The sequence below is a fragment of the Thunnus albacares genome, chromosome 8, assembly GCF_914725855.1.
Source record: "Thunnus albacares chromosome 8, fThuAlb1.1, whole genome shotgun sequence".
NCBI classification, from domain to species: domain Eukaryota; kingdom Metazoa; phylum Chordata; class Actinopteri; order Scombriformes; family Scombridae; genus Thunnus; species Thunnus albacares.
Window position 1 is genome coordinate 16018598 of NC_058113.1, and position 17806 is coordinate 16036403.

General features: G+C 41.1%; 1 protein-coding gene across 3 annotated transcripts in view; it reads left to right on the top strand.

The window, feature by feature from the left end:
- kmt2bb (lysine (K)-specific methyltransferase 2Bb) overlaps positions 1 to 17806 on the top strand; it is a 31968-nt gene that overhangs the window by 8242 nt on the left and 5920 nt on the right. For 2 of the 3 annotated variants that reach the window (XM_044358653.1, XM_044358655.1), the window contains exons 7-34: positions 149 to 380; positions 459 to 526; positions 619 to 876; positions 1237 to 1343; positions 3427 to 3552; positions 4183 to 4296; positions 4523 to 4669; positions 4760 to 4852; positions 4963 to 5080; positions 5212 to 5325; positions 5607 to 5791; positions 5906 to 6007; positions 6249 to 6359; positions 6652 to 6728; positions 6997 to 7220; positions 7331 to 7434; positions 7575 to 7712; positions 7986 to 8144; positions 8244 to 8361; positions 8465 to 8543; positions 8641 to 8801; positions 8911 to 9078; positions 9200 to 12347; positions 12744 to 12844; positions 13016 to 13153; positions 13314 to 13566; positions 16619 to 16726; positions 16999 to 17082. In XM_044358653.1, the coding sequence (XP_044214588.1) occupies positions 149 to 380; positions 459 to 526; positions 619 to 876; positions 1237 to 1343; positions 3427 to 3552; positions 4183 to 4296; positions 4523 to 4669; positions 4760 to 4852; positions 4963 to 5080; positions 5212 to 5325; positions 5607 to 5791; positions 5906 to 6007; positions 6249 to 6359; positions 6652 to 6728; positions 6997 to 7220; positions 7331 to 7434; positions 7575 to 7712; positions 7986 to 8144; positions 8244 to 8361; positions 8465 to 8543; positions 8641 to 8801; positions 8911 to 9078; positions 9200 to 12347; positions 12744 to 12844; positions 13016 to 13153; positions 13314 to 13566; positions 16619 to 16726; positions 16999 to 17082 (6835 nt within the window). The remainder of the gene's footprint in view (positions 1 to 148; positions 381 to 458; positions 527 to 618; positions 877 to 1236; positions 1344 to 3426; positions 3553 to 4182; positions 4297 to 4522; positions 4670 to 4759; positions 4853 to 4962; positions 5081 to 5211; positions 5326 to 5606; positions 5792 to 5905; positions 6008 to 6248; positions 6360 to 6651; positions 6729 to 6996; positions 7221 to 7330; positions 7435 to 7574; positions 7713 to 7985; positions 8145 to 8243; positions 8362 to 8464; positions 8544 to 8640; positions 8802 to 8910; positions 9079 to 9199; positions 12348 to 12743; positions 12845 to 13015; positions 13154 to 13313; positions 13567 to 16618; positions 16727 to 16998; positions 17083 to 17806) is intronic. The other variant, XM_044358654.1, reaches the window with a different exon arrangement.

The window sequence follows — 17806 nt, forward strand, 5'->3', positions numbered from 1 at the left end:
CCCCCTGCTGGCCATTTTTAAGAATGCAGGTTTAAGGCACTTCCACATTGGCCTCACTTTTCAGACTGGGAGCTACCCGCTTGGTTAAAACTAAGCAACATGTGGCTGGTGTTAGTTTCCCTTTCTTCTTGAATGTGTGTTATTACAGATATTGGCTCTCCCTCAGAATCGGATAGTCCTGGGCTGTCGGATCCAAAGGTGGCCAAGGTCAAGAAGCCAACGAATTTTGTGAAACGAAAAGGACTCGGGCCATTTGGGTACCGCTCTCGGAGGTGTGGAGTTTGCAAAGGCTGCAACCACGAGGAGGACTGTGGCAAGTGCATGAACTGCCTTGACAAACCCAAGTTTGGTGGTCCCAATACTAAACGCCAGTGTTGTGTGTAAGTTGACGCATATTTAATTTTTTTGTTATAGTGGAGCACAACACAGTATAAAAGGATTCTGTATTTTTCCACAAGGTATAAGAGATGTGATCAGATTGAAGAGAGAAAAGCTCGGCGACTAAGTGGAAGAACAGCACCCAAAGGTAATTTCTCACTCGAGCGTGCAAGCTTCATGTTCCTGTAATACCTCTGTAACATTCAGTGTGACAGAGACTTGTCTATTCTTTCTTTAAAGGTCCTTCTAAGCGACGGCGATCCTCTCTCAGTGGGGGACATTCAAGCAATGATGAAGGGAACGAAGGTGCTGCAGACTCACCATCTGGTCCCCAGGGTGATGGCAACAGTCCGTCAGTAAGGAAGCAGCCGAAGCGCATCGTGAAACCTCGTGTCTACTTTGACCTGGTGGACTACGACTCCGATCTCGATGACAAAGCTATCTCAAGCTCAGCCTCACCAGCCAGGAGAAGGGGACATGGACCTCGTTTCAGTCAAGGTATATTAACACTCAGAAACAAGACTAGATTTGTGCTTCATTCGTGATCAGCCTGGCTTAGACAAGAGGAGTCACCAGTGGAGCTGCTTTGCTTTTGACAAATCTCATATGTGGTACGTGTGCAGTTTTTTGTGCTGCACACTTAATGTAATTATGTCAACAATCTTCTGGTTAAGCTAGTTAAGTATTTTTATTTTTAACATCACAGTTAAGTGTCTGCTCACACATGATTTAGAGCTATGTTTATACACATATTACCTTAAACTTTTACCATAGTCTTTTTTTTTTGCAAGTAAGAGTACCAAGTCTTGTGGTGTCCCTCTTAATAATAAGCCCTGTTTTTTTTCCTGTCCTTCAAAGACTTTGTGTCACTGGATGGATTCCTAGGAGACATTTCAGATGAGGAGGTCAGGCATCGAAAGTCCAGCTCACACCGTGTACCACCTGCTCGTCGTAAGCCTGAGAAGGTGGGTAATTCGGAGTTTGATCAGTGCTTAGGTTGGACTACACAACTTGCATTTATGTTTGATTGCACTGTCATACAACAAACATCAGTCTTCGGTCTGATTGCCAGCTTACGTGATTGGCCAAAGCAGTGTGACGTTCGGTTGCGTTCCAGCAATAGTTGATTCCGGTTCAACTTTTTGCAGGACAACCACTGTGGTTTTTTGCTGAGCCCTATGCAGCCCCCACCCAACCGAACTGTGCCTTCTATAAAATGTAACTACACATGAGGGCTATGGTGACGATGGATAGTGAAGACAAAATTAAGGAAGTTGAGGAAAGACCAGGGTTTTCCCCGCGTATCTAACTCAAAGGCGGGCTGCCTTTGTAATACAGGTCACCGCCTTTGTTGAAAATACCAGCATGTGATGTTGATGGAATGAAAAAACTGTGAGGGCAGTGCAGCACTCAGTCAACAGCGCACACATGTTAGAGTTATCTAGTAGTTCATTTTCAACAATGCAGTGGTGGCAAACATCTTTTGATTTAATGACTAAATAATTACCTGTGCGAGATGAACGTGAAGTATATTGTGAACTTTCTACGCCGTCACTCAGAGACTAACGTTAGTGGAGCATAGCAACAAACTCCAGCAGTAACAAACGTGACTGGCTGATCAACACACACTGCAGCATTAAACAACTTCAACCAAACAGCGATGGCTGTCCTCTGAGCTAATAACAACACAGCGGAGCACTCCGCCTCCCCCTCATTTTGTTATTCTCACAGAGGCAGGAGACTGTAAGATGCTTTCAAATAAATTCATATATGAATAAATGTAGTTCATTTTTTAAAATAAAAAGGCTGTGGACCATTTAGCTTATCTACAAGTTACGTTTCATATTGTATTTCAGTGGACTAAGGACACCAGTCAATGGTTTGGCACACAGTATACTGGAGCAAGAGATTGAAAATAGTGCCCCCTTTTCTATTCATTCAATCGAGAATCGGTTTTGAATTGAGAATCAATACTGAATCGAATCGGCACCCAAGTACTGTGATAGTGTCAAGTCGGGAGATAAGCATATTGTCCCAGGCTTCATTTGTCACAACCTTTATTTTTCATCTTCTTGTTCCATCTTGGTATAAAATTTAAATCCCCATGGAAACTTTTGACTGTCAAATCATGATTTTTTTGACTAGGCGCACCACATAAAGGTGCACGCACAATCTGTGTACGTTGCACCACACACGTTCTCAAACCTTTACCACATTTGTCTCAAAAAAATCCAGGGAAAACCCTGAAGACTCAGCATTATTCTTCTTGTAAGTAACTCATCTAGTAAAACAGTATCCACTGCAAACTATCTGATCGTAATCCACTATCACAATGATGTGAATGAACATAAACCCAACGATTGCACTGCAGTAATCACCTATTTAGTAATGAGACAAGGCATAAAAGAAATTACCTGAATGTAACCCCAGTTTTATAAGTATGTCGTAGCTCACCGTTGCTCAATATCACAAAGTGAATGAGAGAATATAAAATTATTACTGTGGGGGATACAATGAAAGCACAATACAGCCTGATCACATGATACATCGCCTAGTATTGCAGTTTTAAGGCTTGTGATATGTATTTTACCCACATGTACATGTAGACAAGTAGCGAGTGGCAATGTTCACATATTTGACTGCAAACTGTATGTTTACTTGGAGGATTAAAAAGTATATGCACTTGGCAGTAGATGAAGGCGTAATGATCTCTGGCCCACACCGGAATATCTTTTTTGAGATCTGCCAATTTTGCACGATGTAAACATAACTTAATATGGTGACATTTGAGGAATTAGCTGTTGTTAATTAGATCACAGTAGACAAAGCAGCAGCTGCAACAACAGTCTACTCCTGACCTACCTTCACATCCTAACTTACTGGTCCCACCATTCTTGTTCTTAATTGCATCTCACAGACATGTTAATTTCTGAGGAAGGCCTGATACACAGGGTATCCATGATGCCCATGAGAATGTGTAGTTGAAAGTTAAGCAGCACTTTGAGGATGTCCATCACTGTCCTCACTCAAGTTATGGTTGTCTCTCAGGGTCTCTCATCTCAAGGTCCTTTGGAACAGACTCCTCCCAGTGTCCTGGCTGCCCTTGCCCATGGATTTGAGCAGAGAGACGTTGAGCCTTCTAAACCTACTCACAAAATCAGGGTTGATTTCAAGGTAGGTCACTTGTTACAGTACATTACATATACTGTAGAATGAACACACTTCATATATGATGTTGTTCAGTGGATGCAACCAGGCAGAGAATTCCTGCCTGGTTGCATCCATTCTAAAAATAAACACAGCTGTGTGATTGAGGTTAAACTTTTTAACATCTTTTATATATTTGTTTTCTTTAAATATTATTTATTCCACAGAATGTGTATTAATCTCAGATTGCTACAAGTCACATGTATTAAGTTGAAGCCATTGCAACTCACTAGTTCACATAACATAATTATATTTGTCCACTAGAGGTCAGTGTTTAATGTTTAATTCCAGAATGAATATACTGTGCATCTAATTTAGTGGCACATGAGAAGTGCGTTTCATCTGATCCCTTCCAAATCACATTTTAACCTGAGAACAAAAATGTGTAAAAATCTTTAAGTTGATCTTACCACTCCTGTGAAAACCTAAATAGTTACCCCACTGTTATAACTGTACAATATGAAGTAAAAAATATACTGTATGTGTATCTTATTTTTGTTATGTATATTGGTCACCTGACAGTATTATGATAATAACTAGTTTAAGCAGGTCTTTCCTCAGACGTTATTGTGATGCACGTGTTATCTTGGTTTTCAGGAGGACTGCACTCTGGAGAATGTCTGGAATATGGGTGGTTTAAGTATATTGACCTCTGCGCCACTCATGCCACCCTATGTCTGCTTCCTTTGTGCCAGTAAAGGCCAACATGAGGTAACTGCTTCATGCTTTTTGCCCTGTGTAAATTGATATATCTGCCTTTCCTATCAACTTAGATTTGTAAACTAGTGGCTGATAAGGTTCTGATAGTTGTGTTGTAGTTATACATATAATACCAGACACTGACAAAATTATCTCATCATATTGGAAGGTTTATATCATTTCTGGACCATTTTGAACCTAAAAAGTCATTTTTGTGTTTGTGAATTTCTTTTTGCAGATGCTGTATTGCCAAGTATGCTGTGAGCCCTTCCACCAGTTTTGCCTTGAACCAGCGGAGCGCCCCTCTGAGGAGAACAAGGAAAACTGGTGCTGTCGTCGATGCAAATTTTGCCATGTGTGTGGCAGGAAAAACAAGTACTCAAAGGTACAGACTGTTACATTTTTTGTTTTGCTATATTCTACTAATCATTGTAAATGTAATCCAGTTAGCAAGTATTACATTTTTCTCCCTCAGCCTTTGTTGGAATGTGAACGATGCCAGAACTGTTATCACGGTTCCTGTCTGGGACCTAATTATCCAAAACATAACAAGAAGAGGAAAGCTTGGGTAGGTTTGCAGCATGCTTCTTAAAAAAACACAATCATACATGTTTACTATAAGCGTGTTGAGTTTGTAATACATTGATGGCTGGTACTGATATAATGGTTTCTGTGCAGGTTTGTATGACATGCATCAGGTGTAAAAGTTGTGGAGTCACACCAGGGAAGAGTTGGGACACTGAGTGGAACCACGATAAAGGACTCTGTCCAGACTGTTCAAAACTCTATGAACAAGGTGAGGAGAGAACTTAACCTTGACAGTACATTTGTTTATCATTTGGTAATCTGTAAGCTCCAGCATTGTTTACCGACATTACTGATCTGTGTTAGGGATAATATTCACTGAATGGCTCTTTCTCTTATAAGGCAACTACTGTCCAATCTGCTTCAAGTGCTATGAGGACAATGACTATGACAGTCAGATGATGCAGTGTGGCACCTGTAACCACTGGGTACATGCTAAGTGTGAGGATCTAACAGGTAAGTTTTAGCTATGCTAGTGGCATGGCTCTAGGGATAGCAATGTCAGGTCAGTTTTAGGTTTATTACAAGTTAAGATCAAATAAAACAAAGGACATCAGAATAACAGAATATTGTGAAAATAATATAGTAAAGTATAAAAAGGGATTATTCCATATTATTTGCTGAGCATGTGTGCTGTGCTTCTTATTGAGTGACCTGAATACAGTAGGTGCACAGTGCAACCATGATCTAGCTAAATCATTTTCATTCAATTCTTCTCTCCTGTAAAATAATTTCAGATGAATTGTATGAGATCCTGTCCAGCTTGCCAGAAAGTGTAGTGTATTCATGTCGGCCATGCAGTGTGACCCAGCCCAGTGCCTGGAGAGAGCTGCTATACATTGAGCTCAGAGCTGGGGTGGAGAAAGTGCTAGCTTGCTTGCTTTCCTCCACCCTCACCCAGCACCTTGTTACCTGCACCCAGGTAAGAGCCCTTCTTTTTATAGATCAAAATGTTGTACTCTTACTGGTACTTTTGTATTGTCTGTATTAGTAGTGATTGTTGTGTAAAACTTGTGGAATACTGTTTCTACTGCAGTGTGAAAAGTTGGTTGATCCTGATAGTGGAATAGAAGGACAGCCAGCCTGTGACCTCCGCGCTGTGGGCAAGAAGTTTGACAAAGGCCTTTACACTACGTTGGTGAGTCCACACCACAATGTGGGGTGGGGTTATGCTGGAAAAGAACTGGCTCGTACAAAGTGTTTGACCAAGCCAGAAATTAAATGTGTTGTGACATCCTGGAAGGCTTTCACAGTGTTGCACATGCTTGTGCACACAAATAGTGAAAGAAAGAGTTGTTTAAACAATGAAGAAAGAGGGCTGAAGGGAGCTCAAACAAATACTTATAGTGGGGTACTAAAATAATATTTATTTTTTATAGAAAATGTTCCATGAAGATGTGGTTCAAGTGGTGCGAAAGAGGCTTGAGCAAGAGGAGGATCTTCCAGAGGAGCAAAGACCCACTGCTTTGGCACGCTCCTACTATTTAAAGGTACTACATCAAAAAAGAGTATTCTTTCAACATCAAGACATGACTTCTCTCTCATAGTTGAACTTTATTTTTTATTTGATATTAACATTGGATCAAATGTTTCTGTAAAAGGGGTTTTAGCTTTACAGAACTTCTCAGTCTCTTTCAGGTCATGGTTGGATGGGTTTATCACACTTTGGAAGTAATAAAAACACGTTACCTAAATGCTGATGGTTAGGGTTAAGTTATGCAGTAGTTATAGAATTTGGGTGAATAACAATTAATCATTGACTGAAATTATTTTTCTCTTCAGCTCCTTGAAGAGGTATTTAACTGGTTTAACAGCCAAGACCCAAAGGTGTGGAACTCTTGTACCAAAGACTTGCCCATGTGAGTAATGGTTTCCATTCATTTGTTTATGTGCATTAATTTGTTAATTGTTCTTGACATACATGACCCATGCTAAAAATAATAAAGTCTGTACAATTTGGTATAGGAATATTTGTGATTATTTTAAAGTAAGTCCTTAATCATAATTATGTATTTTGTGTACAGCAAACCTATTTCTCCAGATGGTGAATTATTATGAAAGTAGTACTGGGAAAAGTACTGTTCCTTTTTTCTATGGCATCAAAAGAATTTTTTCTTTCTTTTATAGGGGGATGCTGTCCCATGCTGTTCACCCTCCCACAACTGAGCATGTTTATGCTCAGTGGCAGGTGAGGGAGGAGCTCCCATCTAGGGCTCCGCTGGGTCTCCTACAGGAGGATAATGGACAAAACTTGGATGTAAAGGAAGAGGAGGTGGCTTCTCCGACGTCTGGGGAGCCAACAAGCCGGAACCACTTCAAAACCAGCAGGGCTGTCAGGCTCAAATTCAAAGGTACAAGAAAAAATGCAAAAAAATTGGCTACTTGTAATTGGTTGAATTGTTTCCATTGATATCAAGCAGTGTCCATGCCTTGAAGTCTTTACCTTTATACATTTTTATAGGGAAAAGGGGCCGACTTTCAAAAGCTGATCTGGACACTGGATGGTCTAAGGAGGATGAGAGACAGTGCTCTTTGTGCCAAAAATATGGAGACCTTAAACCCAATGTAAGTAATGCATTAGAAAATGAACAGTAATTTGTGACACCTAGTGTAAATGCCCAACTTAAAGAGTAAACTGCCTGTAAACACTGTACTTACAGCTTTGCTTGGTTACTTAAGAGATCGTTTTTTGTTATGTTCTGTAGGAAGCCGGCAGGTTGCTGTACTTGGGCCAGAATGAGTGGGCACATGTCAACTGCTGTCTGTGGTCAGCTGAGGTGTTTGAAGAAGACAATGGCTCTCTACTACATGTACATAGTGCTGTCACAAGGGGCCGCTTGATGGTAATCATCTACCTTATATATTGATTTACGTGTTTAATAGTTTAATAATGCATTTTCATTCACAATATTCCTAGGAATATCTATTTAATTCCTTTCAAATTTGTAAATGGAGCCTGACCGGCCTGTACTGATATTGATATTTCAAATCTGCTAACAACATAACAGTCAGGCTCTGTTTGTAAACAAATAGGCATTTTATAATTGATTGCTGTTTCTTCATTACTCTGACTCAAACTTTACATTTCACCCTTCATCCCCATCAATCCCTGTTAGCGATGTGAACGCTGTAACCAGACAGGTGCCACAGTGGGCTGTTGCCTGACTTCTTGTCAAAGCAACTATCACTTTATGTGTGCCCGCTCCCGACACTGTGTGTTCCAGGACGATAAGAAAGTCTATTGCCACAAACACAGACATCTGATCACTGGCAGGGTATGTTCTGTTCCTCCAACTTGTCACCTACCAAATGTTGTAACAGTTTAAATGTTTGGAGTTTGATTCTGAGCTTCTGTATTTTTCTTTGTTGTAAAGGTAATAACTGGTCAAGAATTTGAGGTAAACCGCAGGGTGTATGTGGATTTTGAGGGGATCAGCCTCCGCAGAAAGTTCTTGACTGGACTGGAACCAGAATTAATCAATGTGATGATTGGTAAGTGTGCGGCTTTAGTAAATCGATAGCCTGTTTCACTTCTTTTGACTTCTTACATTTACCAACATTAACTTTTGTTTAATTGATAATTGTCACTACACAGGTTCCCTACAGATTGATAAACTCGGTGTGTTGTCAGAACTTTCAGCTAGCAAAGGAAAACTGTTTCCTGTGGGTTTTCAGTAAGTTGCATTTACCTTTTCAAATTTCATTATATAAAAGATAAATTGGGAACACTGAATGAACAGCACTTTTAAGACTTTGATTTTCTCTCCTAAGGTGTTCTCGTTGGTACTGGAGTACAGTTAATCCATTGCGCCAGTGCAAATATACATGCACAGTCCGCGAGGTCCGACCCCTAGTTCCTGAGAAGCCTGTTGAGGAGATGCCTGACCAAGGAGAAAATCACACCATTTCTCACAACCCCTGTCCACCACCTGGTTCGTATCTTGCTACTTAAGTATATATATATGAGTATATTAGGAATGGAGTTACCACTGTAAAGTGAAAGATACAGATAATAATTGTTTCATAAACCTTTTTTTCCAGAACCTGAAGCCCAAGAGATTGATACAGCAGAATCCCAACCCCCAACTGAGGAAACCCTTGTGTCAGTCCCATCCAGCAAGTCAGATCATGGAGCAAGGCCAAAGATTCCCAGCTATCCCCAAACCAGGAGACCAGCTGGAGGAATGTCCCGACCACTGCCATCCCCAGGTAAAATAGAAATTCTGAACTTTTATGGAGAGAATAATTGAAATTCAGCAACATATGATAAGTTGACTCAATCAAGAACACACAAGTTTCGAACTTTTGATCAATTATGTTTTCTTTTTAGGAGTAACCCAGTTGAAACCTCATCACATATTAACCATAAGTGATCTGGAGGAGACTCGAAGGGTCCGTCGCCACAGCCCACACTCACAGACAACAGGCCTCCGCAGTCACATGTCCCCACCTCCTCTGAGCCCTCTGACTGGGCCCATCACACTCCGTGCTGGGAAATCTTCCCTTCCTACTTCCCCACTGTTTCCAATTGGTGCTACAGAAAACCTGATAAATTCTCCTTCAGCCCGCCCAGTTGGAGGTAGAAGTGCTTCCTCAGTCAGATGCCCTGGGAATACAATGACCCATTGTACCTCATCTTTCTTTCCTCAGTCTCCCTGGCAGGACAGTGCAGGAAGCTTTCTTTCTCCAAGTCTGTCTTTCTCCTCATCCATACAGCATTTACCCAGAACTCGATTATCATTTGATCTGAGCCAATCAGATTCAGTCGAGGTGCCACACAACTTCTTAGCTTCACCAGAGCCTGAAGATGTCTCTCCAGCAAATGGTACATCACCCCAGGGGGACTTACACCAACAGAAAGATGAAGAAGAATTTCCCTACAGTTCATTCCACAAGGATCCCAGCATGACTCTGGGCCAAGAGATGAGGACAGAACTGGAGATTGAAGAGACACTCTTGAATGAAGGTGTGGCAATGAACTGTGGGGGGCAAATTGTGGTGGAAGGTGATGATCATGAGGAATTTTGGGGAAGACCCCAAGATGTACACAAGAGAAAGACCCTTGTTGCCAACCTGCCACGGTCTGCAGCCTCAGCCAGGGATGACTTGGGCAACACCTCCTCTGATGATGATATGGAGCACTATTTTGACTTCTCACGGACAATAGTCAGCTGTCCTGGATCAAAAGATCATTCCAAGTCTCCTTCTTCCCCTTCCTCCAGGACTATGGCTCAGCTGGATGGTGTAGATGACGGTACAGAGAGTGATGCAAGTATAGCTACCAACGATGATGCTCAGAAAAGTGAGGGTTCTAGTCAAGCTCCCAGACAAGCCAAAAACATAAATAAAAACAATGTCCCTGAATCAGAAACTACAAACGGCACACAGGCTGTTCAAAGTCTGACCCCTAAAGCATCATCCAGTGATAAAAACACAGAGTCTTCATCACTCACCATCTCAGCTGTCAGGAAAAGTCTGACAGATAGTTCACCTCAAGATCCACCAAAATCCTCAAAAGAGGACAATATGGGATTTCTCTCTCCTCAAATTGCTGGAGCCTCTGCACTCAAAGAGCAAAGCTCTGAAACTCCTTTAGTTAATCAGGAGTCTGTGCTTCCTATCCAAGTTCATGACCCTCTGCCTAACTTACTCACAAAGGTGCCTGAGATCTCATATTCAGAGGAATTACTCCAGAGTTCCAGTCTCGGATTTGCCTCAGGAACACCTCTCGTTCTTGAAAGAACTGGGCCCTTAACTGAGATGGTTCCTTTGCTAGACAGCACACCACTTGAGACCCAACAGTCTGGACCTTGTAAACCCCTTAACTCTGAGCCTGACAGCAGCCACTTTGTCTCATCAACTGAGGGGTCTGCTGTGTTGATGAATCACTTAACAAGTAGTGCAATGGAACCCTCATTAGCAGAGTCTGCGGATAGTAGTCAGGGTGCCCTGCTGGATCTTCTTCAGCCCTCCCCTTTAATGTCTACAGATGTACAAAACCCTTCTCAAGGCCTTGTCGACTCTCTGCAGATGTATTCCTGTTTACCAGGTTTCAGTCAGCCTCCTCTAACGAGTATTACACTTCAGCCAGTAACGTCCTCACAAGAGTCAACCTTTCAGCACATGGAGCCTTTGTCTACTAAACTAACCACCCTCAGTCCTGTTGGAGACCTGACACAAACACTGCTAAATGTTGCCCCTCAAAACGATCCAGTGTTATCAGCAATGTCAGGCATTTGTCCCCAAGCAGCAACCTGTGGTACTGTCTCAGTGCCTATTTACTCCACACAAACACAGCCATTGGGTTCTACAGCTGTCACCATCGTTTCTTCCTCTGCTTCAATATCATCTCTTTCTGGACTGTGTTCAACTGCTCCAACATCAATCCAAACCACATCAGCCCCTGTGATTTTAAATGGCTACAACTCTTCATCTATGCAGAAGGAAGCTTCATCTGGGCACACAATCTCCATCAACTTTTCTACACCCAGGACGACTATAGAACCTCAACAGCCAGTGGTACCCCAGGCCTTACCTGGCCATGCCATTCTTACTGTGAAGGAAGTGGGAGGTCCAAATGTGGATCCAACACCACATGTCCTACTGGTGAACCGCCTCGGGCAGATCTTTGTGAAGAACCCAGAGAGCAACACATTCCAGCTGCCCACTCCCAACTCCCCTTCCTATAACTGTGTCACTCAGATTGCCAGCCTTTTGCAAAGCAATGCACTGTCAGCCACACTAGCAGCAGCTGGTAACATGTCTACTCCACCCCCCGGGGCCACCATGACAACAGCAGCCCCTCCAGCGGTCACACCTGCAGTGCAGAATCCAACCACAATCACACAGCTGCTAACTCACAATAGCAACGGTGCAGTGGCACCAGTTAATGTGAAGAAGCCAAGAAAGAATACAAAAACATCAAAAGATGAAACTGTCCCAGAGTTGAAAAAACCAAAGAAAAAGAAGGACTCCAGTGCATCTAAAAGATCCAAGTCATCCAAGGCTAGTTGGCAGCCTCCTCTGTCAACTGAGAATCCTCCCATGACTCCTGCTGAAAGCGCCCAAGCAATTCTCAATCAAGCAATGGCAAGTAACTACACCCCCAAATGGAGTGGGCTTCGAACACTTAGCCCTTCTTCCCTGGTTTTGCCACCTGGCCTATTAATTGAACCGGAGACTCCAGCGTTGCGTCGTTCACCAACACCAACTGCCACACCAACTCCTGCCCCCCGCCCTCGCACTCATGTCCGCATGAAGAGAGTATCTTCACTTTCAGACCGTATTGTCACAAAGAAGTCTAAAGTTGACTTCCTACAACCAGAGCCCATCAGTGAGGAGGAGGAGCGCCACAGACCTAACTTTCCAAGCATCTCCAGCAGGGCTTCGGGAGTTCGCATCAAGACTCCAACAGTGAAAGGAGTACTGAACCTGGATGAGTTAAATGAGGAGCATTTAAGCAATTCTGACAGCTCAGGGTAAGATATTACTCATTTATAAAATATAGTTTTATAGTTTTTGTTTTATATACAATACCAGTCAGATGTTTGGACACACTCACTCATTCAAGGGAATGGTAAGGTGTCTCTAAACTTTTGACTTGTACTGTATATAGTTTTTGAAATGAAGAAATTATTATTAAAAGATTTCATTTTGTGTAAAAATGCAGAGGGAGGACTATTTTCTTATGAATGGAAAATTCTCCATAAAGCAAAATCCATCACCATTGTTTACACTGAAGACATCAATATCTGTGTATGAAATTTACGTTTTTTGCACAAAAAACGTAAAATAGTGTTGAAAAATGTATGCCTTTTTTGTGTCATATTGCCCATTACAGCCAATAACAGTTTGATCAATCTTATCCTCCTCAGGTCAGAGCCTTGGGATTACATGTCTCGAGGTGAACAAGGCAAACAACATGCTTGGGAACCAGTTGGACACAGCACCCTGACTGACTGGAAAAAATACTCTGGTATTTTTGACGTTAAATTGAATCATTACTTTGAGTCAGCTATGACACAATATTTCCAGCTAAGTTCAGTGATGTCTCTAATTTAGTGATAGCTCTTTTCACCCTGATAAAATGGTGCAAACAACGCATCAGAATAGTCTGAGAGTTGACCAAGTAAATTGTTTCTATTAGGCGCTGCTTCCACCTCAGATGATGAACCATCACCATCTGATGAGGATGAAGAATGTCAGACCAGCAGAGACCAGCCACACTTGCGATTTGAGATAACCAGCGATGATGGTTTCAGTGCAGAGGCAGACAGTATTGAGGGTGAGTCTGATTCTGCATAAGAAATATTTCCTTTAAAAGCTTCCATACTATCTAACATGTTCTCAAAATAATATGAATTTCTTAATTTGGCAATTCTTAATCATTTTATGTTCATTTTATTTACTTAATGACACTTATTTTTTATCAACTCTCCCTTCAGTGGCTTGGAAAGCAGTGATAGATGGGGTGCAGGAAGCACGAGCAATTGCAAGGTTGAGACCTTTGACTTTTCAGAGGATCACTGGTGCCCGTATGCTGGGTCTGGTCCATGATGCAGTGGTTTTCTTGCTGGAGCAACTTCAGGGAGCACACCGTTGTCAACGCCATAGCTTCCGTTTCTTCAAACAGTTCACCCAGGAGGACGATCTGCCTGTCAATCCCAGTGGCTGTGCCCGATCTGAGCTGTACCTTAGGTATGTTTCCCAGTGACCATGCTGTAGGAGGCGGATAGACGCACAAACAAACATCAAGCAATGGACTGTAAGCCTGTCAAGTTGTTCTAGTTAACGTCTTTGATGATAGTGGTGATTAATAGTAATTTAAACATTAGTATGATCCCTAATGACCACACTGAAGTGAACTGATCCAATGAGGATCAGGATATGGAGTTCCCCCTCTCAGAGAAATATTTTGTCCGTAAAAGCCCAAATTTGGTGGCCTCTGGCATAGGGCTATACGATATGACGATGTATATCATGTGACGATAGAAGAATGTCTATCATTTCATATTATGCTCTATCGTTCATTTCGTTGTTGCAAATCACACTCTTTACAATAATATTTTGCATCATTTGGAGACTATCCATCTTCTGCGCGGATTACATTAATAAATGACTCTTATTGTCTTTTTACTCGCAAAGCTTTTATTGCACTTACAGTAATGTAAACTCGAGTACTTCACCTGGTTAGCTGTCTCTCCTCTGCTGCGTTGGCCTGATAGTGAATTTCGATCCTTCACCGTGGAAATTGAAACAGCCATAACTCCGGCATACACGAGAGACCCAAACCTTTTGTGCTTGAAAAGAGTCCCGCCCTGAACACATCCATGTGTCAATATTGGATCTGAGTCATAGCGCCACCTACTGGCAACAGGAAGTTACATGTTTTACACTTTGACGCCCTGTGGGTAGCACAGTGATTGGATCCACCTCAAATTTACTCAGAATAGCCTCAAGACCTTGGAGATCGTATATTATGAAGTTGGTGACTTTTCGTCGAAAGGTGTTGCCATGATGACGCGGTGAATTTCGATGTCTCGCCATGAAATTTCAAAGCCATATAACTTGACTCCACATGGTCTGATCTTTTCCAAATTTCATATGCTTGTTAAGAGTCCTGGTCTGAAGACATGTAAAGGCCCATATTTAAGGACAGTCATAGCGCCACCTACTGGCAACAGGAAGTATTAAGCGCCACTCTTTTGCAAACTACTCCTAGCAGGTTAGTCAGAAACACATAAAATTTGGTAAGCCAAGGTGTAAGACCTTGATGATGATAACTCCTGAAGCCTTTGAGTTGTCATCAAAAGCCGTTGCCATGGCAACACATTGTTCGCCACAAAATACGAAGCTGTTTTTAAGGGCCAAGACATGCTTGAAAACTCATAAAACTTTGCACACCCATGGCAGGTCTTACAGTCTATAATATCGTATCGGTGGCTGGCATAAGTGTGGCAGAATGGCTCTACAGCGCCCCCTACAGTATTTCAACGAAGCAGCCCCTGCGCCACGTTAAACCTACATGTATGAAAATTGGTACACACATGTATCATGCCAGGGCGCACAAAAAAGTCTCTTGGACCCATAGCTGAAACCCAACAGGAAGTCGGCCATTTTGAATTTGTCAATTTTGGCGATTTCACATGTCTTATATATTAACGAACTTGTCCTACAGAATTCATCATAATGACTTCAAAATCAGTGTGTGTCATCTAGACTAGTTTGTGATCAAAAGTTATTAAAAGATTTAATTATCGTTAAAGCGTGTGGCTGTGGCGTGGCATTAAGTTTTGATGTTTCGCCATTCCAGAGGAAATTGCTATAACTTCAGTGTAAATGCTCCAATCTGCCCCAAACTTTACATGTTTGATAAGAATCCCGGCCTGAACACGTCTACATGACAATATTCAATCAGTAATGCAAACTGGCTCCATAGCGCCCCTTATGAAATTTCAAGGAAGCAGCCCAAACAGCAGGCAAAATAGTGGACAAAGGAAGTGATGTTTATCTCCTCCTTGCACTGTCTGAAAACAGCCCGGGTCTGAACACATCTACATGCAAGTGACAGAAGCCCTTCGACTGCACCGCAGCCCAATGGAGGCGCAAGGGTCCATTCAGCGCTGCTTGCAGCTTTTATTTTTACTGTACTTTTTTTACCCATTTTTTCTTTCTCTTTCCTATGATACTGCAACAGCACAGCTGACTGTAAGTCGGCCATTGTTGTTCTCAAATGATGCATATCTACCACACAGTCTCCATTCCACCCATTTCATCCTATTTCAACAGCTGAACTAACAGGACATGACTTATTGGTTATTGGTCTGACTAATCTTAAATTGCGCCTCACCCTTGCACAAAGCCCAGAAATTCCCAGTTAAATCATAGGCGGCGTACGCAAGGGTGTGAGGGCCCGATCATCGCTGCTTGCAGCTTTAATTGCATATTGTAATTGATTTGCCTACCCGATTGTAAACATGTAGTGAATTATTGTAAAGGAGAATTAGGCTTCTTGTGCGTTTTACCCCACACAGTCTGCACAGTCTGTAAATAGCTATTATTATTTTAAACCACACCTATTCATGACTGATCAGAACTTTTGTAATTAAGAATCATTAGACCAGAATCTTTTTTTTTTTTTTTTTTTTTTTTTTTTTTTTTAATTGACACCTTCACTGTAAGGTAGACTAGAATAACATTCAACAAAAATAAACAAGGTTATTTCAAGGGGAACATGTTTATAATTCCATGTCTTATCTAGCCTATGTGTTGGTTTTAAATGTAATTATTTATGAAATAAACCTTAAAATTACAGTGTGAGGCTGAGGCATAGCCTATATTTTCCTTATATGACATAGGCCTGTTACTTTAACAGCATTGCCTGTTTTAGTTTGTGTTTGAAATGCATCTTAGAGATGGCCCTGCTGTAAAAAGTGCAATATAAATAAAGATAATTTATCAATTCGTTCATACATTAAGCCCATAAACATCTGTGTGACATATATGGAATATGCAGCGCTTTCAGTGGACTTTTTAATACTTACTGCGCAATCGTCAAGTTGCTGCCACCGGTGTTTTCCGAAGTAGCCCATCTAATGAAGATGTTCCCAGTCTGTGGTATACTGATGTTTTACAAATGATATGAAAAGTGTGATGTTTTAACTTATATTTTATTTTTTGTATTTAATTTTTGAATGAAATGACCCATACTCATGTTGACCTGAAAACCTTTTCTTTTTTCTCTTAACAGAAAGTCCACGTTTGACATGTTTAACTTCCTGGCTTCTCAGCACAGACAGCTTCCTGACATTGGGCCTTATGATGATGAGGAAGATGAGGTTCTTTTGAAGTCTACAAGGTCAGGCTTCATTTAGTTGAAGATTTTTCCTGGGTTAAAATGAGTCTTAATACTTGCTGTTTGCTTCTAAAAAAAAGTTTTGCTCAATTCATAACTTACTTTAACCTATTGACTTATTTTCTGCAAATTTGTTTTGAATCTGAAATGATAACCTTTTCAGTAAAATAGTCAAATGTTGTCCACACATTGCACATTTTATAAATATTTGTACCATTCAGACTATTTTGTTTTCTGGAGGTTTTTGGTGAACTAATGTCTGCTCTTTCTCTTAGACGGGCTACTAGTTTGGAGTTGCCCATGGCCATGCGCTTCAGACATCTGGAAAGGACATCCAAGGAAGCTGTAGGCGTGTACAGGTCAGTGCATATTTACATTTGCAAATCAATCCCATCAATCTATCTAATCATTCTATGTAATGCTTAAAAACAATGCTTAACAAAACCTGTCAGTGCTTGAGCCATGCTGTTGTTTTAATAATAGAAAATGTCAAGAAAGTTGTAATCAAAGAAAGTAGAGGAAAGCTGCACACTCATAACTCTGATGCAATCTTTATTTTTAAAATTCTGTAGATCAATTAGGGACATAACACAATCATCAGGATAAAAGCCAGCAAACATCTGACTGACATACATAGTGTGTAGGGACGTGTGTTTCAAATCACTGAGTTCACAGGGCAGGCAATATGAACGTAGAAATAGAATCCACAGAGACGTCATTCATTACCAAGAAAGGCCTCCAACATCGACATGTCCACATTCTGAATGAACAAACACAATCTGAAACAGAGTAAAATGAACAAAGTAAAACATCTAGGGGCTTGCATTCACATTAAGCAATTAATTTAATAAAGAGAGCGAAATTCACTTAATACCCCTTAAAAATGTATACAATGTTAATATTCACAAGGAAAAAATTACAAAATAGTTTAACATTTGTAGATAGAGAAAAACAGTCAGTAGAAAATACAATAATGCATCCCTGTCAACATATACATGAATCTCAAATGCAAACTATTTCAAAAACCAATTAATAAAAGGATAAGAATGTTTGTCACTATGGTTCTCTGAGTAAAGGTAAAAC